The 26,662-nt window shown below is 41.3% G+C and overlaps 1 protein-coding gene across 1 annotated transcript; it reads left to right on the forward strand.

Annotated features, from left to right (window-relative positions):
* The first annotated feature begins 1,155 nt into the window (after positions 1–1,155).
* Positions 1,156–26,662, forward strand: LOC121293224 (tetraspanin-8-like). The gene is made up of 8 exons (XM_041216071.1): positions 1,156–1,310; positions 14,422–14,484; positions 16,107–16,238; positions 17,471–17,545; positions 17,665–17,760; positions 20,203–20,337; positions 25,005–25,088; positions 25,173–26,662. The coding sequence occupies exons 1-8, from the start codon at positions 1,251–1,253 to the stop codon at positions 25,224–25,226; spliced, it is 699 nt and encodes a 232-aa protein (XP_041072005.1). The 5' UTR covers positions 1,156–1,250; the 3' UTR covers positions 25,227–26,662.

The following is a 26,662-nucleotide window of genomic DNA, read 5'->3' on the forward strand; positions in this document are numbered from 1 at the left end:
TTTAAAAATTGATTAGCATTTTAATTTAATTTGATATTTTGTTAATATTAATACATGCATGCCAAAAAGCATAGAAAACCATAAACGTGTCTGTCTTGTATTTCATTATTATTGCATTTGAGTAACAGCATTGTGGCTTTTAAGATATTGTGGTAAAGCTATTTGGCTCACAAAGCCTCTGGTTGATCTCAAACACACTTTTCAGCTGTCTTATGTATTTCAATGGCTCCCTTCACTTAACGCGTTTTTAATTCTCTTTGAAGCTATTTCTACAGTGACTTGTCCCTATCACGCTGGTTTATGACCCTGTGAAATAGTTTTGGCTGAATTCCCTGGCTACTTCCAATCTGAACAACAACTTCCATTTGTATTGGGGCTTTAAATGTACTAAAACGCCACAAGATACTTATCAAGCAAAATTTGACACGGAGCCACACATACGGAAATGTTAGTGCAGATAACCAAAAGCTTGATCAAAGACAAAAACAATAAGACCTGGAAAAACTCAGCAGGTCTGGCAGCATCTGTGGAGAGGAACACAGTTAGCGTTTCAAATCCGAATGACCCTTCAACAGTTCTGAGCCAGTATTTTCTAATGAACACATACAAGTTTTAATTGAGTTTAATGGGAATTGCCTGAACACGTCAGCACATTGGGAAACCTTTCTCTTGGCTTCTTGGAGAAAGGAACACTCAGAAGAAATTGAATGTTTATGAATGAGGAAGTCCATTTGGTCCGTTTAAATCATCCATCCAAACCGAAGCCCGCACTCCCTCAATTGCTGCTCCGAGTTGCTTCTTAAATGATACCAGGGATTGTATCTGTCACTTGGAAGTCCATTCTAAATACTCGCGCCCTTCCCCATCTACTTTGAAATGTCACCGGCAAAAATTACCCGATTTACATTGGGTATCGGAATGCAAGTCATTGATTAAAATAAGAAACCGCGGGCTATGTGGCTGGCTGGATCTGTTTAGTCACCTTTTTAAAAAAAAATATGGGCACCACAATTAGCCTGTTTTCATATTCTACTGTCCCTACAGGGGTCACTGATCCCTGATAGCCACACTCGGTGCATCGCTGAACTCTCGACACTTTGCACAGTGTCTAGTGCAGCAATGCGCAGCCTCCACTTTCGAAGGGTTCGTTCCAACCGGGCTGGGAGTGGCACATTCATTAGCAGTGAGGAGCAGGAGAAGCAGTATTAAAGTTTCACCCGGTGGCTGAGAAACAAACAAAAAACAGGGAAATGGCCGGGGTTAATACATGCATCAAGTATTCCATGTTCTTCTTCAACTTTTTATTCTGGGTGAGCGTTTATTTTTAAATTGCCAGTCAGTTTACGCGCTGCAGAAAGTAATTATATCCGTTGTGATTAAAACTAAAGTAGTTAAAGTTGTACCGCCCGTCTGAAACTGTAGCGTTTACATTTCCGCGTCCAATTATGTTTTATTTCATCTCCATCATAATGCCTGACTTATCGTAAGACTGCCGCTGAATCGCTGATCAGCCCCTGCGAGCAGTTTCACTCCTTACCAATTGAGTTTGACCTAATCGCACGGATCTCTTAGTTTAATTATTTGTTTCCCGTTTAATCATTCGTCTACAAAATACAGCTCGTTTTATAGAAATCTCCATATCTTCTAAGGGGCATTTTTAAAAATAAAAATTTCGAGGGAGCCTCTTCCTGTTAACACACACACAGTTGTTCATCGATAACCTGGCCATGTTCAGAGTGATTCATGTGCGGAACGTGGATTTTCCTTTATTGCTTCCCCGTTTTACATGCTCCTGAAAACGACATAGATCTTGCTAACTGCTACTTGTAATTATTTAACGCCAGGTTCCTTGTTGTGTCTGAATTTTAAAGTCTGTATTTTAAGATGGAAGTCATAGTACAGGTTGCAGTTAGTCAAGGTCAATATTTATGTTAAGTAAACAAGCACTCCCTCTACACTTAATCGATTCCTCTCCCTTCAGACGATTGAGCGTTAGTTCAAGGGTGAAGTTTTTTTACGACATGTACTAGACTGAGACTAGTTGCGTGTGTTAGTTGCAGTGAAAGCCATTACTGGTTTTCTGGATATGTATGTGTATTCACAAATTTCATGCACCCAGCAAACTTAGTAAAATCTAATGTGAAGTGGAATGAACACAGTAATAGTCATCTTCTGCATCAAAACTATTGGACTCTGGTGGAGAAGATGGCACTCCCCATGATGGGATTTGTTTCAGCATCTCCTGACGTCCAGTTTGATGCATTCCTCTGCACATTGCTGGTTGGAGTTAATCTGCCTCTTGTATGCAACATCTGAGAGTTTTGTTCATGAGATGTGGGCATTGCTGGCTAGGCCAACATTTAATACCCATCCCTAATTGCCCTTGAGAAAGTGGGTGAGCTGCCTTCTTGAACTGCTGCAGTCCATGTGGTGTAGTTACACCCACAGTGCTGTTAGGGAGGGAGTTCCAGGATTTTGACCTCAGCGACAGTGAAGGACTGGCAATATACTTCCAAGTCAGGATGGTATGTGGCTTGGAGGGGAACTTGCAGTTAGTGGTGTCCCATGTGTCTGCTGCCCTTGGCCTTCTAGGTGGTAGCAGCTATGGGTTTGGAAGGTGCTGTCTAAGGAGCCTTAAATAGAAGAGTGGAGGATAGAATGCACATGGGACCTAGTTCACTAATCTGACTTGAATGCAAAGGCAGCAGTATAAGTATAATGTAAAATGGGAACCATTATATGTTGATGCAAATCTACTAGCATAATGGCAGCCATAACTGAAGCTTTAATATTCACTTCTGTTTTTAAACTACTTTTATATGTTTCTCTCTCTTTAATCTCAGGATATTTACCTTTCCCATAGTACAAAAATCTTTCTTGTTGCTAATATGGTCAATACCTTTGGGGAAAAATAAACATACTGCTTGGCCTTGCTTATGTCTTTAGTTGTAAACATCCCATCACCCCTTCACTTACCTAAAAATGCAAATTCCCTTCATACCCCACATGCTAAGCCCTCATTCTTGTTAACTCATTTAGCATTTCAAATTCCTTTTATCCCTAACTTATTTTGATAATTTCAAGCTCGCAGTCTTTCTTGCTGTAATTCAACTAAATCACACAGAAATATCTACACTTACATCCGTAAACCTACTTTACAATAAACCACAATAATATAATGAAAAATGTTAGCTTCATGACACAAATAGTAAAAACACTATTGTACTAAACTTTTCTGTAGGTAACTTAAACTGACATTCTCCTTTTATACTTATTACCCATCCCACTCCCCACAGATTTACTGTTCTTTTAGCAACAGTCCACAGTTGTTCTCAGCTTCCTTTGGGTTCGTATCCCCATTTTGCCAAGTAGTAGCATCGAATGACAGTGTCTAAGCCTTTCCCTTGGTTTTTGGAGAGTTTCTTAAATCCACCATCTGCAGTAAATCTTGTACTGAGGATTTGTCCTCCTCCCTGGCCAGGACAAATCTCCTGGAATCTGTATGTGGCTGCAGGGTAGGTGTCTTTAACTAGAGACCGCCTCCCTCCTGCTTCCAGCGGTAGCTCAAAAAGCCGAGCAGTCTTTGCCCTCTGCTGACCACACAGAATCCCTGTCTGTCTTGTGATATTTGATGATTTTTAAGCCTCGTAGCCTGATTTCAAAAATCACTCCCTTTACCTTCCCGTTGAAAACATGAAACACATTAACCTTGCATCCAGGTAGAACTGCTTATTAGGTATTCTTGACCCCAACTCCTTTTCCTCTTAGAAGTAAATAGACAGTTAACAGCCAACTGTTTACAATCTGATACTGATTATACTTTTCTGGAATTTTGGGAGACGCCAAGTATATTCGTTGTAGGCACAAAGACTGCCTCCAATGTCTCCAAGCGTAAATAACTTGTACCTCCTTCCCAGTAAAACAATCAAAACCTTTCTTTTGATATCTTAACAATCAAACCACCAGGCTTACTGTCAAGCAGAGCTCAGAACAGGACACATTACTCCCTTTATTTATCCTAAATTTAAATCTACAGCCCTAAAATATCATCATAGAAACCTCAATACTAATAATATTTCCCAAATGCCTATAAGTCAAGGGCAATATTAGTCCAGCAGCTCTGCACCTACAGTACAGGGAAAATCAAACTAATGATTGAATATTTTTGTGGAATTATGTGCCACTAGGCAATGGCTAGTCAGTATTTTAGTGACTCTTTAAATAGCCATCAGAGATGGTGGTAGAGTAAAATTTCTCTTTGGTTCTGTTTGAAAATCAAATTTCTGTCATGATACTCTGAAGGATTTGCTTAGTATTGTGATTGCATCCTCCATTGTTGATTGTGTTTTAGAATCTAATTATGTTATTCAGTTAAACAGGAAGCCCTGGAATTATTTAAGAAATGGCTGGTCCTGCACTGCAGCATTCTAACTAAGATCTTTTAAGACGAATGAACTAAAATGGGCCAAATGCTTTTTGCTTTTCATCATTACATCATGAAAAGGACCAAGTTAATGATTGAAGTGTTCCATTCCAAACTTGTTTACTTGTGCTAATTTCCTGGCTGGCTTCCCATACAACACCATTCATTAACTTCAGATCATTCAAAAGTTTGCTACTTCTGTTAACTTCTGCAGTGAGTCCGTCTTACCTGTTGGCTCTTCTGCTAACCAGTGTTGGTTACAAGTTAGCAAAAAACAGAAAATGCTGGAAAAACTCAGCAAGCCGAACAGCATCTGTGGAGGGGAAAACAGAATTGACGTTTCAAGTCCATATGACTCTTCAGAGCTCTGAAGAAGAGTCATACAGACTCGAAACATTAACTCTGTTTTTCTCTCCACAGATGCTGTTAGACCTGCTGAGTTTTTCCAGCATTTTCTGTTCTGTTTCAGATTTCCAACATCCACAGTATTTTGCTTTTATCTTGGTTACAGGTCCTCCAGTATCTCAAATTTCAAATGCTTATTCTTGGGCTATGTTCCTCCATATACCTCACATCTTCTAATCTCTCTATCATCCTCCAGTCCTACAACCTCCTGCTAAACTCTCCCATCCTTTTGACCCTGGCTACTTGGGCATCCTCCATCCCTTTGCCTCATTGTTAGCTGCTGTGACTTTAACTACCTGGGCTCCTTTTTATGGAATTCTTTTAATAAACACCCCTAAATTTCTAATTGCCACCCCTTACTCCTTTTCTGATCTTAGTTAAAACCTGCCTCATTGGCAACACCATTGATCATGCCTCCTTACATCTCCTTTGTCCTGGAATATTTTCTCTCCCATGTTTCCAAAGCACCTTAGGACATCATTCTTAAAAAGTGCTCTTTAAATGTAAGTATTTGTAGCCATGTTGGAGAGCTATTAAAATACTGACAACCCTGGCCAGTGTGGTATTGCATTGTGCTGGAGCCAGCACTTTTCTGCAAAAATATTGGGACGTTGGTCCGATATTTTTTTTTCCCCCCTACATTGTTGAAAATCTGACTGAAATAATACTAGTGAGGGGAAAATGGAAAAAGAAAGCAAGGGGCATGTTTGTACTATGTCTGAACAGCACTGGTTTGAGCAGAATTCATGAAAACCTGGGTATAATTTAAGACTTGTACAGTCAATGGGTGGAATTGATTGGGGTGGTGTGTGGGGACCATGCCATTTCCCCCCCACCCTCCACCATGATTAAATCCATGGTGGGAAGGCCCATGAACAGCCATCCCACCCTGCCACCAGTTGTGGCCCTTAAATGAGCAATTAATGCCCACTTAAGGGCCTCATCCTGCCGCAGGTGATAACCCAGTGGCAAGTGGGCAGCTTGCCAGGCGGGAAACATAACAAGCAAACCTGTGTGGGGTTACTTGCAGGCTCCCAAGGCTAGTAGGTGGCTATTGTTCAGAGATCTGGTATTGAGAAAGGATCCTGCTGAGACCCAGCCCACCCTTGTTGTCAACCCTGGCACTGTCATTTAAGAGAGCTGCAGGCCTCTAGTTGGCAGTTCTGGATGAGCAACCCTCCCACTCTCGGGGCCCCAACCACAGGGAACACACCAGCTGCTGACCAGTTAAATGCCCAAATGGCACTTAATATGGCAGAGCCTTCCCTGAAAGAGATGACCTGGCACTCTCGCCGGCTCTCTAGCCACCAGACGAGAATCTCATTGCCTCCAACCAAAGGTTCATTTAAGGAATCAATGCACGATCTTCTCTGTGGTTCTTTTATAGTCATGTTTCTTTTCCTTGATGTTTTTCTGATATTTTGTTTCACTGTCTTTTGAGAATCAAAGGTGAACGTGTTAAAGGTAATGCAGAGAGAATCAGGGGTTCCACTCTGCTCATGTCCCACGTTTTCTATCCCCATAGATTTGCCAATGCTCTCTGATGTTCTACTAAACTAGGAGTCAGCAACTGTAGCCACTATGACTTATGAAGGATTCGTGACCTTGATCGGTCGAACCATTTTATTTCTCAGTTTTTAGAAAATAGTTGTCTACAATACTTTCTTAAAAATATCAGATAGTGAAAACGCTCCTTGGTGATGGATATCTTAGCGGATAACAGCCAGAACATGTGCACTATTTAATCACAAAAATATTAAGTTGTATCAACCCTGCTTGGATCAAAGTTACAGTTGCACTGCCAAGCAAAATGACATCATGTGCCATTGTGCTAGTAGCTAGCCTATCATCCATGAATCTCTTGCAGACAAAGATGTATACACCAATAAAGAAACTAAATGTGGTCTTTGTTTCAAGACTTTTTTTTGTAGCAAAAGCACTTATTACAGGAAAGAGAAGTTTGCGACATTCATCAGGGGTGCCGTGGGGAATATGAGGGTTGGCAGACGTTTTTTAAATGGATTAGCGTTTGAATTTAATTTTGTTTGAATTTAATTTATTTCTTTGGTATTGATACATGTACGTTTATAAGCATCAGTCAAAAATCATGGAAATCCTTAAATGTGTTTCTGTCTAGTTTTTCATTATTATTTGTACTTGAGTAACAGCATTGTGGGTTGAAACTTCCGAGGAGTGCCAATAGCCATTGGATTGCCATTCCACTTCTATTTTACTTACCTTACACCAGAACTTATCATTACTTGCCTGGACCTTGGAACTGGGCCTCAAATGTGGAAGGTACATGTTCTGGAAGTCGTCCTTCGTAGAGCAGGATGGTCAGCGAAGCCAGGCCATGCCACCTTTTTACAGCACTAGTTGCCATATTCCAGTAAGGTTGAAAGGTCCAAGTGCCACTTTGAGAAGCTATAGCAAGAAGGTAAGTATGTAAGGTGGGTGGGTGAGGGGGTAGGGTGGCAGGTGGGTCGGGTGGCAGATGGGTGGTTGAGGAGGTAGAGTTGCAGGTCGGGGGGAGATTATTGGGGTTATTCAGTGGGTTAGTCAGGGTCGGTGGGGGGGGGGGGGGGGGGGGGGGGGGGGGGGGGGGGGGGGGGGGGGGGGGGGGGGGGCTGGTGGGGGGGTGGGCTGGTGGGGGGGTGGGGGGGGGTGGTGGTTGTTAGAGGAGTAGTTATGGAGTCTGTAGTATAGGTACCCAGGAGTTAGAACTGGTTTTAATCCTTCCAACTTTCCAGAGTAACTATTTGGGTAAGTAAATCAGAACCACCCGAAGTCTCCAACCTTATCAGAGTTTCAGAGGGTTCCAGACACATGGTAATTGCCCATTGGAAGTCCAAACTTCCCAGACAATTCCTGTGTAGTCATTGAGTGGGGACTTCTGAGCGGTCCCCCACTGCATCTTGGGGAGTAGCTCTGGTTTACGAACATCCAGAGATTGGAAGTTCTGGGCCTGTGTCTTGACTAATTTTTAAACTCTGCAAGTTGTATTTCTAGTTTATAAAGAGTCAACTGATGATTTCTTCCAGGATTGCAGTTAAGCTGCTGCACTTGACCTTAGCAGCCTGGGCTAGGAAGGAAAAAGTTAAAGCAGGGTTCCTATTCCTGATCATATTGCGCCATCCAAAGAATGCAAGTTGTGTGGACGTTGATGGTCTAGATAATGCTGGCCACCAGTACAATTTGGAAAGGTGCATTGACCTAACCCAACTGGTGCTGCTCCAATTTCTGCCAGCTCATGTCGCCGATTGCTCTAAATGTGTCTCAAATTTCATGGTTTTTCAAGATCAGACAGAGTAGGAGCATGGGCAAGCCAGAGGCAAATGCAATTTGGTGCAAGAAAACATAACACAATCCACATTGGAATTGGAAATGGAAATGTAACCTTTAAATGGTACTTTTTTCAACTCAGTAGCAGAACATGGGTGAATAAGTTTTATTAAAAGATTTGAAGGCAAATGGAATTTGGTTTTCTATTGACAATAATTGAATATAAAAGCAAAGAAGGTGTGAAAACTACAAAATAACAGGCCATATCTCGAATACTTATACAGTTTGAGCTCCACACTTTAGCAGCAACATATTAGTGGCCCTGCAGAAAGTGTAGTGCAAACAATAATAATACCAGAGTTTACAAGTTAGCAGGGAGGATTGGCTTGACTAATTCCATAACTATATTCCTTCCAACTGAGAAGATAGAGGGAAAATTTGATGTTCAAAATAATAAAAGGAATACATTTTTTGGTAGGTGAATGAATGGTCAATGATCTCAAGGTTACATGAGGTTGGAGATTAGAAAAACTATGGCACAGTTGTTGAAATGTGGGATGCTTTGTCACATAGTGTTAAATTGTTACATTATTCAAAAATGAATAAGGGCCTAAATTCAATACTGACAAATGGCTTCTTGCTGCATTTGGCATGACCAGATTTTCAAAGTCAAAACAGAGGCATATTGAAAAGCCTTGGGAAGGTGGAGCTCTGTGATGATTGACATGTTGGGTGACCAATGGTATGAGTCTGGGGAAGGCATGGTTGAAGGCGGGAGGTCATGTGATGACATCTCTGGAATATGTCCAGCCAGAGTTGGCAACCCTAAAGACACCCAATTGTTGAAGACAGCAGTTAGGAACCACAGACTTCTGTTTCAATGACATTTCTGCCCCATTTTCTCAAAGAAAAACTGAATGGCGTCGTTTGTCACAAGATCCCAGAATCCTCTATTCCACACTTTACTGTACAATGCACAATGGTAAGACCAATCTCTATTTAAAAGCTTTGTTTCTTTTCATTTGCACACTAAGTTATAACACAGTTGTTTTCAGCAGGAAGTAGGATTTTAAGTTGGGGAACGTACCTCAAATGTGCAAGAATTTGTTTGCACCCAGAGCTGCAGGCAGAAAAACACACATGATCTTTCAGTGAAAAGTCTGGTCGAACATGCGAAGGTTCAACCGAACTTGCCTCCCACCTTCTTCAGTGCTGATTGGTGTTTTACCAAACTGCGCTGTCTGAATACCTCGTGTGGTTGGTGAACACTGCTGTCAATCTTCTGTCATCACCCAGTGGCTGATTCCTCCTGGCTCCCAGGTAGTCATGGGGATAATTTATAAATCAATGTTTTCCCCCCACCCCCTGCTGGCCACCTGCTCTCTCCCATTGACCTTCAGCTCTCCCTCACTGGCCACCTCCATGGAATTCCTGGCTGGCCAATTGGAGTGGCCAGATGGAATGGCCATTCGGGTTACTGAAAGGCAAACCAACCAGGGCAGCAGGAAGCTGCCCCATTAAGAGCCAGTCCATTTTGTGGAGTGGGGGGGCGGCGGTGGAAATATTTGACCTGACACCAGCGGCTCTGCACATGCTGGAGTGTTCCAGAACAGCTGATACCGAATTGGAATGCCACCCACTCGCCAATCGTTAGAGGGTTTATTTTGGGGTTTGCCATCAGCAAATGGCGCACCAGGAAATGGGGAGATGAGAAGAAGTGAAGAGAAGAGATGCCCATGCTGTGTGAAAAGGTGAAGTGCTGACAGAAATCTATGAAAGGGTTCATTTTCAGAGGGAAAAGCTGCAAAACGAGCGTTTAATGAAAAATTGGGACTGTTGCAGCAGAACCAGGCTGTCTGGTCACCATGTGCTGCATTATAATTTTTATTTCTAAATTTGAGTGTAGGAAATGATAATAGGAAATCCATTGGAACACCAGCATTTGGAGTTGAATTTAATTTAAATATTTAGAGAGTAGAGGTTGTTCTCTTCCAGCACATTGAACATTTACATTTTAAGTTTGGAGAAACACCTTGTGGGTAGAGCATGGATCATTTGTACCTGGGAAGTTTTAAACCAGGTCCTATAACCGGCATATTATAGTCTTGGGCTCAAAAGAGCCGGGTATGTTGATTGCCCATTTATATTGCATTAAATGGACCTTCATCCCTACTGAATCATGCTCTCTTACTCCACCCTCCACAAGCTTCCTGCTTTTCAGGTGCGGTTAGCCTAATTGTACATCACAAGCTGGAAAGCAATGTCATAAGTTCAATTATTGCTATTTTCTTCACACAATATTAATTCTTAAACAAGAAGGTAAACTAGTTTTAATGCATGTTACTTTTTAAACCATAATATAATATATTGAAATAATTTTGATGGCATAAAGCTTTCCCCGAGCCTCATCTGATATCTCTAATGTTAGGCTGAATGTCCTATGTGCAGCATTGATTCCTATGTCTCCATAACCCTTAACATTCATTTTCTGTGCCGGCCAGTACTTGGAAGCTTATGTTAGACAATTCATAAATTTAGGAATTATTTGTCATGTCTTGTAATTATGAATTTGATTAACATTTTAAGACTATTTTGGATGCTTTGTAGATGATATCAGAACTAACCAATGCAAGCTGCAAATGCTGCTCAAGTCTTTAAACATATTTATTTACATATCTTAGTTTTCCGCTCCCAGCAATGCAATGCTTAATTTACTTTCACTGTGGGGGAAAAGAAAAAAACAATTTAAAAGATAGGAGCAAAGGAAGGGAAATGAAGGGTGTCATAACATTCAAGGCTATGGGCCAAGTGCTGGTAAATTAGAAACAAAAACAGAATTACCTGCAGTAGACTAAGTTGGGGGAAATGCAAGTGAAATGCTGCTTCACTTGAAAGGAGTGTTTGGGCCCTTGGACGGTGAGGAGAGAGGAAGTGAAGGGGCAGGTGTTGCATCTTTTGCGTGGGCATGGGGTGGTGCCATAGGAGGGGGTTGAGGAGTAGGGGGTGATGGAGGAGTGGACCAGGGTGTCCCGGAGGGAGCGATCCCTACGGAATGCCGATAGGGGAGGTGAAGGGAAGATGTGTTTGGTGGTGGCATCATGCTGGAGTTGGTGGAAATGGCGGAGGATGATCCTTTGAATGAGGAGGCTGGAGGGGTGATAAGTGAGGACAAGGGGGACCCTATCATGTTTCTGGGAGGGAGGAGAAGGCGTGAGGGCGGATGCGCGGGAGATGGGCCGGACACGGTTGAGGGCCCTGTCAACGACTGTGGGTGGAAAACCTCAGTTAAGGAAGAAGGAGGACATGTCAGAGGAACTGTTTTTGAAGGTAGCATCATCGGAACAGATGCGACGGAGGTGAAGGAACTGAGAGAATGGGATGGAGTCCTTACAGGAAGCGGGGTGTGAGGAGCTGTAGTCGAGGTAGCTGTGGGAGTCGGTGGGTTTGTAATGAATATTGGTGGACAGTCTATCACCAGAGATTGAGACAGAGAGGTCAAGGAGGGGAAGGGAAGTGTCAGAGATGGACCACGTGAAAATGATGGAGGGGTGGAGATTGGAAGCAAAATTAATAATTTTTCCAAGTCCCGACGAGAGCATGAAGCGGCACCGAAGTAATCTTCGATGTACCGGAGAAAGAGTTGTGGAAGGGGGCCGGAGTAGGACTGGAACAAGGAAAGTTGTCTGGCGCACTGACCTCTACCTCGCGGAGGCTGAGCGTCAACTCGCAGACACTTCCTCCTACCTCTCCCTGGACCATGACCCCACCACTGAACATCAAGCCATTGTTTCCAGGACTGTCACTGACCTCATCTCCTCTGGGGATCTTCCTCCCACAGCTTCCAACCTGATAGTCGCCCAACCTCGTACGGCCCGCTTCTATCTCCTACCCAAAATCCACAAACAGAACTGCCCCGGTAGACCGATCGTCTCAGCTTGCTCCTGCCCCACAGAACTCATTTCTCGTTATCTTGACTCCCTTCTCTCTCCCCTTGTCCAGTCCCTTCCCACCTACATCCGTGATTCCTCTGACACCTTACGTCACAAAAATTTCCAGTTCCCTGGCCCCAACCGCTTCCTCTTCACCATGGATGTCCAATCCCTCTACACCTCCATCCCCCACCAGGATGGTCTGAGGGCCCTTAGCCTCTTCCTCGAACAGAGGCCCGAACAATCCCCATCCACCACTACACTCCTCCGTCTGGCTGAACTTGTTCTCACGCTGAACAATTTCTCCTTCAACTCCTCTCACTTCCTCCAAATAAAAGGTGTGGCTATGGGTACCCGCATGGGCCCCAGCTATGCCTGTCTCTTTATGGGGTATGTGGAACTTTCCTTGTTCCAGTCCTACTCCGGCCCCCTTCCACAACTCTTTCTCCGGTACATCAATGATTACTTCGGTGCCGCTTCATGCTCTCGTTGGGACTTGGAAAAATTTATTAATTTTGCTTCCAATCTTCACCCCTCCATCATTTTCACGTGGTCCATCTCTGACACTTCCCTTCCCTTCCTTGACCTCTCTGTCTCAATCTCTGGTGATAGAATGTCCACCAATATCCATTACAAACCCACCGACTCCCACAGCTACCTCGACTACAGCTCCTCACACCCCGCTTCCTGTAAGGACTCCATCCCATTCTCTCAGTTCCTTCGCCTCCGTCGCATCTGTTCCAATGATGCTACCTTCAAAAACAGTTCCTCTGACATGTCCTCCTTCTTCCTTAACCGAGGTTTTCCACCCATGGTCGTTGACAGGGCCCTCAACCGTGTCCGGCCCATCTCCCGCGCATCCACCCTCACGCCTTCTCCTCCCTCCCAGAAACATGATAGGGTCCCCCTTGTCCTCACTTATCACCCCACCAGCCTCCGCATTCAAAGGATCATCCTCCGCCATTTCCACCAACTCCAGCATGATGCCACCACCAAACACATCTTCCCTTCACACCCCCATCGGCATTCTGTAGGGATCGCTCCCTCCGGGACACCCTGGTCCACTCCTCCATCACCCCCTACTCCTCAACCCCCTCCTATGGCACCACCCCATGCCCACGCAAAAGATGCAACACCTGCCCCTTCACTTCCTCTCTCCTCATCGTCCAATGGCCCAAACACTCCTTTCAAGTGAAGCAGCATTTCACTTGCATTTCCCCCAACTTAGTCTACTAAGTTGCTCCCAATGTGGTCTCCTCTACATTGGAGAGACCAAACGTAAACTGGGCGACCGCTTTGCAGAACACCTGCGATCTGTCCGCAAGAATGACCCAAACCTCCCTGTCGCTTGCCATTTTAACACTCCACCCTGCTCTCTTGCCCACATGTCTGTCCTTGGCTTGCTGCATTGTTCCAGTGAAGCCCAACGCAAACTGGAGGAACAACACCTCATCTTCCGACTAGGCACTTTACAGCCTTCCGGACTAAATATTGAATTCAACAACTTTAGGTCGTGAGCTCCCTCCCCCATCCCCACCCCCTTTCTGTTTCCCCCTTCCTTTTTTTTTCCAATAAATTATATAGATTTTCCTTTTCCCACCTATTTCCATTATTTTTAAATATCTTAAAATCTTATATGCTCTCCCCATCCCCACTAGAGCTATGCCTTGAGTGCCCTACCATCCATTCTTAATTAGCACATTCGTTTAGATAATATCACCAACTTTAACACCTATGTGTTCTTTTGTTCTATTGTTGTTGACATCTTTTGATGATCTGCTTCTATCACTGCTTGTTTGTCCCTACAACCACACCCCCCCATCCACTTCTCTCTCTTTCTCTCTCTCTCTCCGCCCCCACCCCATACACCTTAAACCAGCTTATATTTCAACTCTTTCTTGGACTCGAACTCAAGTTCTGTTGAAGGGTCATGAGGACTCGAAACGTCAACTCTTTTCTTCTCCGCCGATGCTGCCAGACCTGCTGAGTTTTTCCAGGTAATTCTGTTTTTGTTTTGGATTTCCAGCATCCTCAGTTTTTTAGTTTTTATCTGCTGGTAAATTGGATTAGGTAGGTCAGGTGTTTCTCATGTATCGGTGCAGACTCGATGGGCCAAAGGGCTTTTTCTGCACTGTGATCGTATGAAATGGCTTAGTGCCTTCCTTCTGTGGTGTAAAATTCCATATGTTGTGATAATGGTGGATTTATAGTTGTATTATCCGTCAATTATTTTATATTGCCCGTGGCTTACAGCAGTATGAGATAGCAAGGTGTTGGTTATATAGTTCCGGTTTTAAACTGAACTAACTTTAAATGTTTTTCTTGTTCAAGCAACTGTTTTTAAATAAGTATTTTTAAAATGTTCAATCTTTTGGTTTTCAGCTGTGTGGTTCGGTTATACTTGGAATTTCAATATGGATGCGTGTGAGCAAAGATGCAAAGGAGGTAATGATGACAGCTGATTGACAGAAATGCTTCCCATGAATAGAAGTTAGAATCTTGGGCGGAATTTTACGGCCGAGTCACAGTGGGAACTGGGTCGGAAAATGCGGCAAACTATTCAAAAGTCCGTGACTTCGGTGGGACCGGAAAATCCCGTCGATGGGAGGGTCCCTAAAATTCCATCCCTAGTTTTGAAAAGGAACTTTCATTTATGTGGCTGTTTTCACAACATCCATTAAATATTAGGGAGGACACCCACAGTCTCCTTTGAAATAGTGCTACAACATCTTTTATGTCTGAAAGGGATGACTAATGGGGCCTCAGTTTAACATTTTTCCCCAAAATCTATATTAAATTATATTATTTATCCCTCAATCAACTCCACAAAAACAGGTTATCTGATTGCCATTATTGTAATCCTGCTATGCATAAATTGGCTACTGCATTTCCTACATTGCAACAGTGACTACAATTCAAAAAAGACAAGTTCTTTATTGGTTGCCTTTATGCTTTGAGACACCCCAAGGTTGTGAAAATAGCTACATAAGTGCAAGTTCCTTTTCTGCCCCTTAGCACTGTACTGAGGTATTAATCCAGATTGTTCTCATTGGAGCTCAGGAGATTGAGAGGGGATTTAATAGAGTTGTACGAGATTGACAGGTTTTAATGGGACAGGAACAATTTTTTTTTGGCTATTAGCTGATGGTAGAAGGGCCTAGGAGACACAGATTTACAATTTTAAACAAGAGGTGGGGTGGGGGAGGACAGGGTAATGTGAGGAAGAACAATTTATGGAAGACCAATTTAGTTTCGATGAAGGTGGTAACCTGCAATTTGATAGTTAGGAGAAGGTCGGAAATGGAGATGATTAATGATTTCAAAAGGAAATTGGATGGGCATCTGAGGGAAATTAATTGGATGAATACTTGAGGGAAATAAACACCCAGAGCTGCAAGGATAGAATGGGATTGACTAGATTTCTCTACAATGAGCTAGCATGGATTCAATAGGCCAAATGGTTGCCTTCTCTGCAGTTAAGACTCATCTGTCTTTGGTGTGGGGCTTGAACATAACTTTCTGACTCAGTGCTATACTGAGATATGTTATCTTTATGGTAAAAAAAGTAATATTGATGAATTGTTATTATCGTGTTTTGCATTATGCCACCTCCCCTTCCTTTAAAATTTGTTTAAAAAAAATTATTTCTGCATGTTTGCAATTTCTTTCCCTTGCCAGCTTCCATCCATGGGTCATATGAATTTTGCATAAGCCAATTTGTGAAACTGCAAAGGCATATTGTACAGCTTCTGGTTTGACTTGTTTTATGATTTTAAAGTAAGTGTTGGCTAAGGGTTAACTAAATCTTGTAACACCATTGAATGAAGTTGAATTAAACTGTTGAGAATAAAATTACAGGGATTTGAAAATGTCTCCTGAATCCACAGGAAACAATTGTTTTAATGTCTGCTGGCTTGATGTAGCGCACACCTTTCAATATTGTAAAACGTTCAAACAATTTTGAATTGATAAATTTAAAAATGTTAACTTTGTCAAAAATACAATGGTAGCAAAATTGAACTTACTGTTATTTTGTAGTTTAATGTATCATGTCCTTTTCACTGCAGACTATTGGAGTAAATATTGCAGAGTTTTACCCTGCAATAAATCTTCTGCTTGCTGTTGGGTCTATCATTATGGTGCTTGGATTTCTTGGTTGCTGTGGAGCTATTAAAGAGAGCAAGTGCATGTTACTCTTGGTATGTATTTGACTTTTATAAATACTATTAGGAATTGACAGTGTCGAGAGGTAATTTGACATCAGTGATGGTGTAAAGTGGGCAATATCTGATCGTCAGTGGAAACGGGAGAGATGTGTAATGGAAGGCTAATCAAATGTACTGTTTCTAATGTACCGTTTTTATATTGCCCAAAGTGAAAGCTACCCCATCTTCTGCTCTCATTATTGATGGAAAATATTATTGCTCTTTTTGTACGGCTTTAACCTGCAGTAAAACCTTAATTCTTCCTGGCACCTGGCTTTGTGCTCACAACTTTCCACAGTGATTTTCTGATTCCGAGTGATAATGATTTGTGTGGAGTGACGTTCAGGCTCTTCATTGAAAGGGAAGGAGAACACCTAAGATCCAATAACTCTAAATCCACTGTAAAATCTTCTTTTTAAACTTTGAAAATGTAGATTCAGCGGAGAGAGCTTTAATTGTAGAAAAGAACTGCGGACAGTCAGGTCTTTACCAGCTTTGAGCCAGTGAGTAGAGCTGTATATCAGTTATGTATACACATGCATAGTTCTCCTTCATCAGAATACAGAATGCCGTGGAGCACGCTGTATAGCCCTGTGCTGTCAGCTTACATTGCGCTTAAGATCCAGCACCAAATCGTCACTTGCAAACTGTAGGAGCTCTAAATTGTACTTCATGAGCACTAACATCACAAAAACTATTGTTTAATTTTGTCATGGCTTATGAGGTTGTCTTGACTGTGACTTAATGTTGGGTGCGGTGAATGTTGGATGCGTTGGCACCATTTTGAAGTGAAACATGAAACTTTATTTTCAAGTAATATTTTAAGCCTTTTGTTTGCTATTGAGTCACAATCTGGAGGACAGTGGCTAAAGATATGTTTCTGAGACTTTTTTAAAAAAATTGTTTAAATGAAGGACAAATGGAATGAAGAGAAGCAAATGTGTTGTAATATCTGGAAAATAAACCCATATTTCACAAAATAAGGGAATGATTTATTGTCTCTTTGGAGTTTTCATTTGGTGGGTCGCGAAAATGGACAGGAATTGAACAAAGATCAAAATAAGTATGAAAAGGAAACATTTTGATTGGAGGGACAGCAACAAAGATTTATGCAGTGGATGAATAAAGAGACAATTTAACATAATGCGAGAATGTATCTAAATCTTTGGGACGTAATTGCCAACAGCATATATTCTACATTTTGTAATCTTTCTCTTGCTTCACAGTTCTTCATTGGACTGCTCCTAATTCTGGTTCTTCAAATAACTGCAGGTATTCTAGGTGCTGTTTATTCATCACAGGTAATGCTTTCAATATCTTTACATTACATTACTTCAGAAAAAGAGGTAATTGAAATAATTTCCAGTTAGATCCAGAGTATATGAGAGTTGAAACAAGTTGTTCTATTTGTTTCTTTAAGGTTGCATCAATGATAAAGGATAAATATCAGGACTATGTTCCATTAAGTGGTCAACCAGATAAGATTAGAAAAGAGATAGAAGTTATGCAGCAGGAGGTAAGTCTGATACTAAATTCACATCAATATTGTAACTGCTCTTCCAACATAAAAAATAACCCTTTGTATTACAGAGAAATCCATATGTAGATTCCTCCTTTCTGTTTATAGCCCAGCCAAAATTAATCATGATGTGCTACTGACGTACCAGAAGTTTTACATTAATGCAGAATCAGCAGGTTCAATTTATTCTGTTTGCTGCACATTACTTTGCAGATTAGCCAAAGTGAAACTTTGCATGTGTGCTGGTTATGCTTTACTTCTGTATTCATTCATATGAGGTATGTTAGTGGTATGGAACAGAAACCTTCCTATGTCAAGTATGCAGTCATCTGGTATAGTACAATTGAGATGGAGTAAAGCTCCTGTACTCTGGCACAAAAATAGACACCTCTCCTGCAACCCAGCCAAGTCCCACTATTACATTAATGTAACCTTACTTTTCCATTTTCCACCCTGTAATGTGCAAACTTCCAATTTAGTTGCTTTATTCCCATGCCCATTAGAAACTGGATTGAGACAATGGAAATTAAATTTACATCAAGACTCTCTCAGCTGGTAGACAGGGAATACTTTCATCCCAACAGTTGGAATTGAACCTAGGCCGGCTAATCCACTATGTCATCAAGTTTCTCCAGGTTATCTTTTTTGAGTGTGGTGAAGAGCCAAATGACATTCAGTTCTCAACTAAGAAAAGCTTTTGACCTTAATTTTTAAGCTTTACCACCTGGAAATATTTTTTTAAAAATCACTAAGGACAAATTGAATTATATACCACAATTGGTGTTGAACTATGTGAGACTATAACAGTAACTTATATTTATAATAGCATGCAAACATTGTAAGACACCACAAAAGCTCTTCAGACTACCAACTCAAATTCCAGATTTTCATTCAAGTCACTTCAGTCTAAATTTGTTAATTTTTTTTTGCACTGTCGCAAAATGATGGGAGTATGACTGGCCTACTAAATATGATTCTATTCGTAACGGAAGTGCCTGTCCATAACTTATCTTTGGCAGAATTCCACATTGGGTTAGAAACGAATAACGATTTTGCATGCACAATACATGACTTTTACAACTGATGAGATTATTAATCTAGGCTGGGCGCCTGAAAAGGGAATTGAGTACGTTAAGCCACTCTTCCACCAAATTGTTTTAATTGTTTCCACTAAATTGATCAGTCTGGAGTCACATGTAGGCCAGACCAGGTAAAGAGGGTTACTGAACCAGTTGGGTTTTTACAACAATAGTTTCATGGTCATCATTAGACTTTTAATTCGAGATTTTTATTGAACTCAAATCTGCCATGGTGGGATTTGAATCCATATCTCCAGAGCATTACCCTGGGCCTCTGGATTACTAATCCAGCGACAATACCACCACACCATTGTCTCGCCTGAAGCACTAAGACCAAGTTGTGACTTTATGATTTGGTAAGACACAGGTGGGAAGCAAATGTGATTTTTTTTTCACAGTTAACCAAATGACATGGTAGAGCCCAGCAGTGGGTGCACTTGCAGGATCAGTATGGTCCTACCAATCACAACTTTTTTAGAGGATGATTTTCAGTCTTTGAATGAGGTGCATCACTGGATAAATTAACAGGCTTCTACCGACACTTTTGAATTCAATTCGTACAAATAAAAAGTCAGAGAAAAAACCCTTAAGAGTCACATATGCTTGAAAACAGTCTTAGCTTATCAATAATGTCCAGCACTTGAGGCTCGTAATAAGTTTGAATTGTGCATTCTCAGGAGATGGGAAAAATGCCCATTTTGCACAATTACCTTGACATTTTTTCAAACTCACCATCTGTAATCCGTAACATCTCATTAACACATAACAAAGCGTTAATTCTTGATAAACATGTCCGTATGTTTACTCAACCTGTGGTTTAATGAGTTTTTGAAATGTTCTCGTGCATCAGAATATGAACAGACTCCATAGCTGAGCAAACTTGAGGGCAGCTTCTGGAGCCTCGATAGTACTTGGACAATTAAAATCATCTGTGATCATTTGTTTTTGATTCTTTAGTTATAACAAGAATGACACCCATTTCCCAATGTAATGGCACCAAACAATTGATATTAACAGGAACAATTTGGCCCATTATCATTGCTTTCTGTTCAGTCTTTCATTCTCTGCTTCAGATATTCATCTACTTATCTCTTAAACGATGCAACCGCTTCCGATGACAAAGCATTCCATTTTTGTTGATGAGACAGAGGCTTAACACGTTTACATATTAATTATTCATGTGCTCTGCAAACAGTTCATTTGCTTAAAGGTATACTGCATCCAAAGCACATTTGTAAACCCAGAGAAGAGTTATGTAAAACAAAAATATTCTTGGACCTTTTCTCAAACATCTAAACAATAGGTTAGTAGTTGTAAAAATAAAACAGATTGTAACTTTTTTTCTTCCCCTTGACTAAAGCTAAAGTGTTGCGGTCTTTTCGATGGCTATAAGGACTGGAAACATCCTGTTCCATCATCCTGCGACTGTAAAACTGATCAGTCTGATCCGACGCTATGTGTGACAATAGAAGTTGACAAATCCGTTTGGAGTCAGGTACCTTGTTGTTAAAATGACAAATAAAAATAAAACTAGCTTCAATTTTTTGCTTCTGATTTTGAAATTACCATGTTTCTTCTACAATGCGAATGGCATCATCATTACGTTTTAAACAAGGATTCATGTTTTTAAATCATTTAGGATAACTGTGCTTGCAAAACTTTCGAAACTACCTTTGCATGACCTGTCATTGGAAGGTTGGCAGTAATGTTGAAATATATGTAATCTTGATCAATTTTATCTAAACAGATCACATTCCTGCATTTTAGAATGGTGGTTAGAATGTTACTTTTTCATTGTGTATGATGTGATTAGACTCCAGTAAAAAAAAGGTTGCATAGTTATAATTCTTGGCCAGACCCTCAAGTTGTTGGTAAGATCTGGTTAGGAACAAATAACATTTTGTTTAAAGTAGAAAAAGTTTGAGATTTAAGATACTTACTCAGCAAAGAGATTCCACGGATTCTGATCAAAAAAATAAATAAATTTTACTATGCAAGATCAGAAGGATAATACAATTTACAATATCTTTCTTATACTTCAACATTCAGGGTAAGAATAAGGTAATGTGAATTAACATCAAGCCAACTGTGGTTGAACACACCACAATAAATGGCAAATGTGACAAAGACAGTACATGGATTTCTCAGCAATCTACCCAGATGTTAGTAACACTAAGTCAACCAATCTCGCTGAAACTCCAGCTGTCTACAAAGGTTTCCAAGCTTCACCTTCAAAGATCTCACCTTTGAATTCTCTTGAAAAGTTGCTCCAACTCAGATGGCTTCAAGGATGGCCCACCTTGCAGGGTTTCAATCACACCTTCCAAGATTCTATTCCCCTGGATTCTCGAGTCTACCAACTCATAAGCACAATTTCAGCTCTTCGGCCATGCCAAGCAGAACACTACTGCTCCAAAGAGATACCTTAACCCTAACGGCCCACAGCAGGGCATCACCAACCTTCAGCTGCCTCCCTGGATCTTCAGGGCTTCTTGAGCCCCCTTCGAATCCCGAGCCCACTTCTTCACTTAAAGTCTGCTCTCGGCAGCCCTTTCTCAAATCGGAGCCTGTTTCTCTGCTCCTTTCTTTTCTCTTAACTTAGTTGGGACCTGTCCCTATCCCTTACATGGGGTGCTTCTTAGGACCTATCCCCTTTCTCTGTTCCCTGCTTGGGGCACTTGCTGGCTATAGCGCTCCGCTGCCGGTTATCTGAACCAGGTTTTTGCACCATCTTTTTCGAGTTCACAAGCACACTGGGTCCCAAAGAACGTAAAAGATGCAGAACTCTGTTGCAGCCTCCTTGAGGTCTGTTGGGAGTTGAACTCTAGACCTCTGAGCTCAACAGTAGGTTAAGTTTGGGTTTGGTAACAGTAGGTTAAAGTAGAAGGGTGGCTATTTCTGGGGCTCCATATTACATTGCACACAGAAGGTGTGCTGGAAAAATTGAAAAACTGTGGGTGCATTGCCCACATTTATTCCTCCGTTACTCACCACCACCTCCTCGAGGGCAATAAATGTTGGCCTAACCAGCAATGCCCACATCCCGTAAAAGAATAAATTTTTTAAAAATACTGATAACGGATGAAAATTCTGCCCAAAACATGCAGGTCAAGGTTGGATGATCATGCTGATGTCTGGAGAAATTGAGGCATCTGGCTGACTGGGGAGTGAGGAGTAATAGCACTGAGACATCTTCAAGAGAATTTTCCCCTCGGCGATTTGGGGGTGGGGCCCACTCGTTGAGGGGAAAATGACGCGGGATGACATGGGGAGGAACCCCCGACGTCATCCTGGTCCATTTTAATCTTCAGGAAAGCGGGCAGACAGCGAAATCAGCTGTTCGCCCGCTGACCTGTCAATGGCCAATTAAGGCCATTGACAGGCTAATTCACTTTGTTAATGACCCTGCCCATCCAAGCTTAAGTCTAGCGGGCAGGCCAGGAGCCCCAGTGGGTTCCAGATTATTCATGAAACTTCATCCACTGGCAGGATGAAGTTTCATGTCCGTTTTTAAAAAATGTAATAAACTTTGTGTTTCTTATTAGCATGTCCCATCTCGTGTGACATTGTCACATAAGGGGGACATGTTAATAATTTTAATATTTCTCTATTTTTTGACTTTTCTTACCTGTTAGTAAACTCCCTGAGACAGCATTTTGCCTCAGAGCGCACTTTGACAGTTGGGGATTCCTTTCCTCCCATAGAAGCATAGCGTTTCCTGTCGGGCAGACCGCTGGGCAGGCCTTAATTGGCCCGCCCACTCAAAATGGCAGCAGGCCCTGTTTCGGCGGTGGGAGTCAGCTCTCCCACCAAGGGCAAAGTTCTGCCCCTTGTTGCAGCATTCATGATCTCCTGGTGTTCTAGGAAGAAGACCAAAAAAAATTACTGAAGACAGCATAAGGGAGCAATTCAATCACTTGCTGAAATCGGACCAAAGTTTTATTTTTACTTGATGCCCCATGGTCCTAGCAATGCTGCATCTGAGGAACTTGCTCCTAAAGGTGGTAAATGGCCCTCTGTTGACTCTACACCTGAAATCTGGAGCAGAGACTGATTGGAATCCTGGCCCATAGGATTATAATTCAATAAGGTTATTCAAAATTCAAGTTCTCTTTGTCCAGGTATCTGTAGGCATTCCATTGGTACAATTTACTGGAGCTGTGGATGGGGCGAGGGCAATGTGCAGCTCTTGTGTTTTGGATGTCCTTTGGTTCCAGGTGGCACATCATTTCAATTGAGGAACTCAATTATTGATATTGAGGGCCATGTTATGGCCACCTTAATTCTGCTACTATCCTCCTCTGTTTGAGTTTCATATCGCAGCGATGTATGAAGGCACATGACCCAGATATAGGGTCAATATGGTGTTGAGTAGAGATGTGTTGAGACCTAGACATAGCTCCTCACTTGTACCCTTTACTATATTTATGGATATAGTTACAAGACCTAGACATAGCTCTTTGCTTGTACCCTTTACTGTATATATGGATATAGTTACAAGACCTAGACATAGCTCCTCACTTGTACCCTTTACTGTATATATGCATATAGTTACAAGACCTAGACATAGCTCCTCACTTGTACCCTTTACTGTATATATGGATATAGTTACAAGTAGTTAATGAAGACTTGCTGTTAACATTCAGAAGACTACAAATACTTCTTTAAGAGAGATGTTCTGTAATGAATACCAACCTAACAATATCCTCTCCATGTTTTGAAATTAGACCCTACAAACCAAAGTCTAGGCTATTAATACATATCAAAAAGAGCACTGATTTGAATACTGACTCTTGGGGGACACCAATGTTTGTTTTCTTCAGACTGGAGAGAAGTAATCATTCACCTCTACTCTGCTTTCTGTCTCTTAGCCAATTTTGTATTCATGCCGCCACTGCCCCTTTTAATCCCATATGAACTTTAGTTTTGCTGACAAGTCTGTTATGTGGTACTTTATTAAATGTATCTTATAAGTCTCTCTGCAACATCAACCGCACTACCCTCATCAATCCTCTCTGCTACTTATTCAAATAACTCAACCAAGTTAGCCAAACATGATTACCTTAAAAAATCTGAAGGGAGGAAACACAGCAGCCATTTTTCACATAGCAAACAATAATGAAATAAATTACCAGATAATTTGTCTTAATGATATTATTTGAAGGATAAATTTTGGCCAGGATGCCAGGAGAACTCCCCTGCTCTTCTTTGAATAGTGCCCATGAGATTTTTTTTTTACTTCCAGCAGAGAGGACAGATGGGACCTATGTTTAATCTGAGAATGTACTTCCAACCCCCTTAGTATTATACTGAAGTGTGGCCTGTTATTTGCACAAACCTTTAATGCTTGAACCAATGACCTCCAGGTTGTGAGGTGAGAGTGCTATCACTGAGCCAAGGCTGATGTTAAAGCCTGATGAAGTGAAAATGATTGAAAGCATCAAATCTCTTTAGTGCCTTATCCAATTCTGGCACTAAAGGGGAGCCTGTGGGAAGAAGGTGTTGTGCTAATCCACGTTCTTGGCTAAGCAGAAGTGGAGGTAATGTGAGTGTTTTGAGTTTGTGCAGAGTGAAAGAGTAAACGTTCCTCTTAGTATACAATGTTCTATATATAAGTAAAGGCCTGAGGAAATTAAAGCAGTGCTTTCAGCCTTAGGTTTCAAGGATCTAGGAAAACAAAATGAATTCACTTTTTGAAAGAAGGAACTGAAAAATTGCACCAGCACTGGGAAAAACTCACTTCTCAGGTAATCTTTGAGGTGTAAAGTTTAACTGGCGGGTGCACGTAGAACATTTTGATTAAAGTTGGGGATAAAACATTTGAGAATGGAGGGGACTGACAATGAGAAGATGTCTCTCTAATGCCACAGTGCCATGATCACTTAAAGAGGAAGGGTTTTCTTTTCCCCAGTGATGCTTCTGTCATAACATGTTTGTTTCAAGATTATTACTTGGAATTATCTGCAGTGTGTTCTCCCGATGTTTGCGTACCATAGTTTCAATGGAAGATGAGCGGAAGTGCCTTAGAAACAGTGTAAGCAGGCGATCAAGGAACAGCTATAGAATTTCTATCCCTAGTATCTAATGTGCTAATCCATAATGTTGCTATTACCCGATTTAATTCCATACTAAATATTTATAATTTTTGTGTTCCTCCTCTAGTCCTGTGTCTCGGCCTTGGTTGACCTTTTGAAGGCAAATCTTGTTATCATCATTGGCATTGCCTTTGGGCTGGCAGTCATTGAGGTAAAACAGCTTTGTGAATTCTTTGCCAGTTAAATAGGGACATCTAGTAATTTTCTGTTATTAATTCCACTTTGTTCTCTCTAGATTTTTGGGTTGGCTTTCTCTATGACCCTGTACTGCCAAATCAAGAACAAGTGAGGAAGAGGATTTTCTCCAGTCAGTGCACTGATTCACTAGAAACACTTGATCTTTGGCATATAAATCATTCCTGTGCTTAATGTGTAGTTTTTAAATTCAGATTAATTTGATTCAAATCTTGAATGTAACTCAGCCATTAGTGCTTCTCAATGTATCCTGTTGGTTTACTGCAAGTGCATGTGCAGGTGGATCCTGCTGTTTTGTAAAGTGGTGTTGCAGTTCAGTATTGGGTTATTCACTTTGACAAACTTGCATGCTGACCAAATGTGAAGAGATTTTCTCGGGTCAGGATTTTCATCTGTCATCAAGGCTTTGAAAACTCAATTTTCTCTGCAGTGTTGAATTCTCCCACAGCAATGATGTTGTCCTAAGTGAAAAAAAGATTTACCAGAGAGGCCATGAACTGGTTTTGATCAAAAGATGGGGACTGTTGCACTGAGGATTGGGGGGTTGGAATCGGTCTGTGCCAGATGTGTGAAATAGACCCCTAACAGTTTGGCAGCCTGTCTTGCATGGAAAATAAAATAAAATAAAATGGGGTGTGAAGCAGGCTGTAAATTAATTGTTTTGCATTAATGACACAACACAATTAAATCCTCACTGATTCTAGAGAACCAGGCTGTGCTTCAGTTCATTGATGTATAGAGCTGAATAAATAGTGACCTGAATTTTGTGGTAAGAACGACTCATTGCTCACTATTAAGTAAGTTGGACAGCAGCTTCCAGGGCCCTCAAACGTGCAGTTTGAATACAGAAATCGGAAAGCTGCTGCCTGAGTTGCCTTGCTTCTTCACAAGCTTTGCTATAAAGAGTATCTCACTGAGAGACTCAGTATTCACATACACAAAGGGTGTGAAATTATGGTTCTGACCCACTAAGTATGCCAGAAAAGTTAACTTGTACGTTCAAGTGGAAGTGAATTTTTAATGGCTCAGTTAAGTATAAATTACTGCCAGACAACCCCTCTGGCACTGAAAATTTACTTCAGGAAAAGGAGGCTCATTGCTTCAGATTTACTTTATTTAATATTTTCAGCAGAATTTCTTTCAAAACTTTGTTCAAAACAAAATTTCTACTTGCATTCAGTTGACAGGGATAAATTTGCTATTTAGGGTCACCAGAGAGTGCAAATAGCGGCTGAGCCATTTTTGATCTCAAAATAGAAAACAGACCCCCACTTGATGATAAACCACAGACAGTCACAACTGAATTTGTATTGTTGGGAGTATTTTTTCATAGTTTTAACGTTTTATTGGACAAGCTTTAAATGGAAACAACCATGTTTTGCAAAAGTGGAGTATTTTCGGAAAGGTGCCTACTTTGTAATCGTTTTTGAGACTAAGTAGAAAGGAAAAGTTTTTTTCCAAGCTTTTTGTGGCATTTCTATGGCTGTTGCCTGTGGATGTGATGTGATAATAAACGAGCCAAAGTTTAAA

This window comes from Carcharodon carcharias, chromosome 21, assembly GCF_017639515.1.
Source record: "Carcharodon carcharias isolate sCarCar2 chromosome 21, sCarCar2.pri, whole genome shotgun sequence".
In the NCBI taxonomy this organism is placed as follows: Eukaryota; Metazoa; Chordata; class Chondrichthyes; order Lamniformes; family Lamnidae; genus Carcharodon; species Carcharodon carcharias.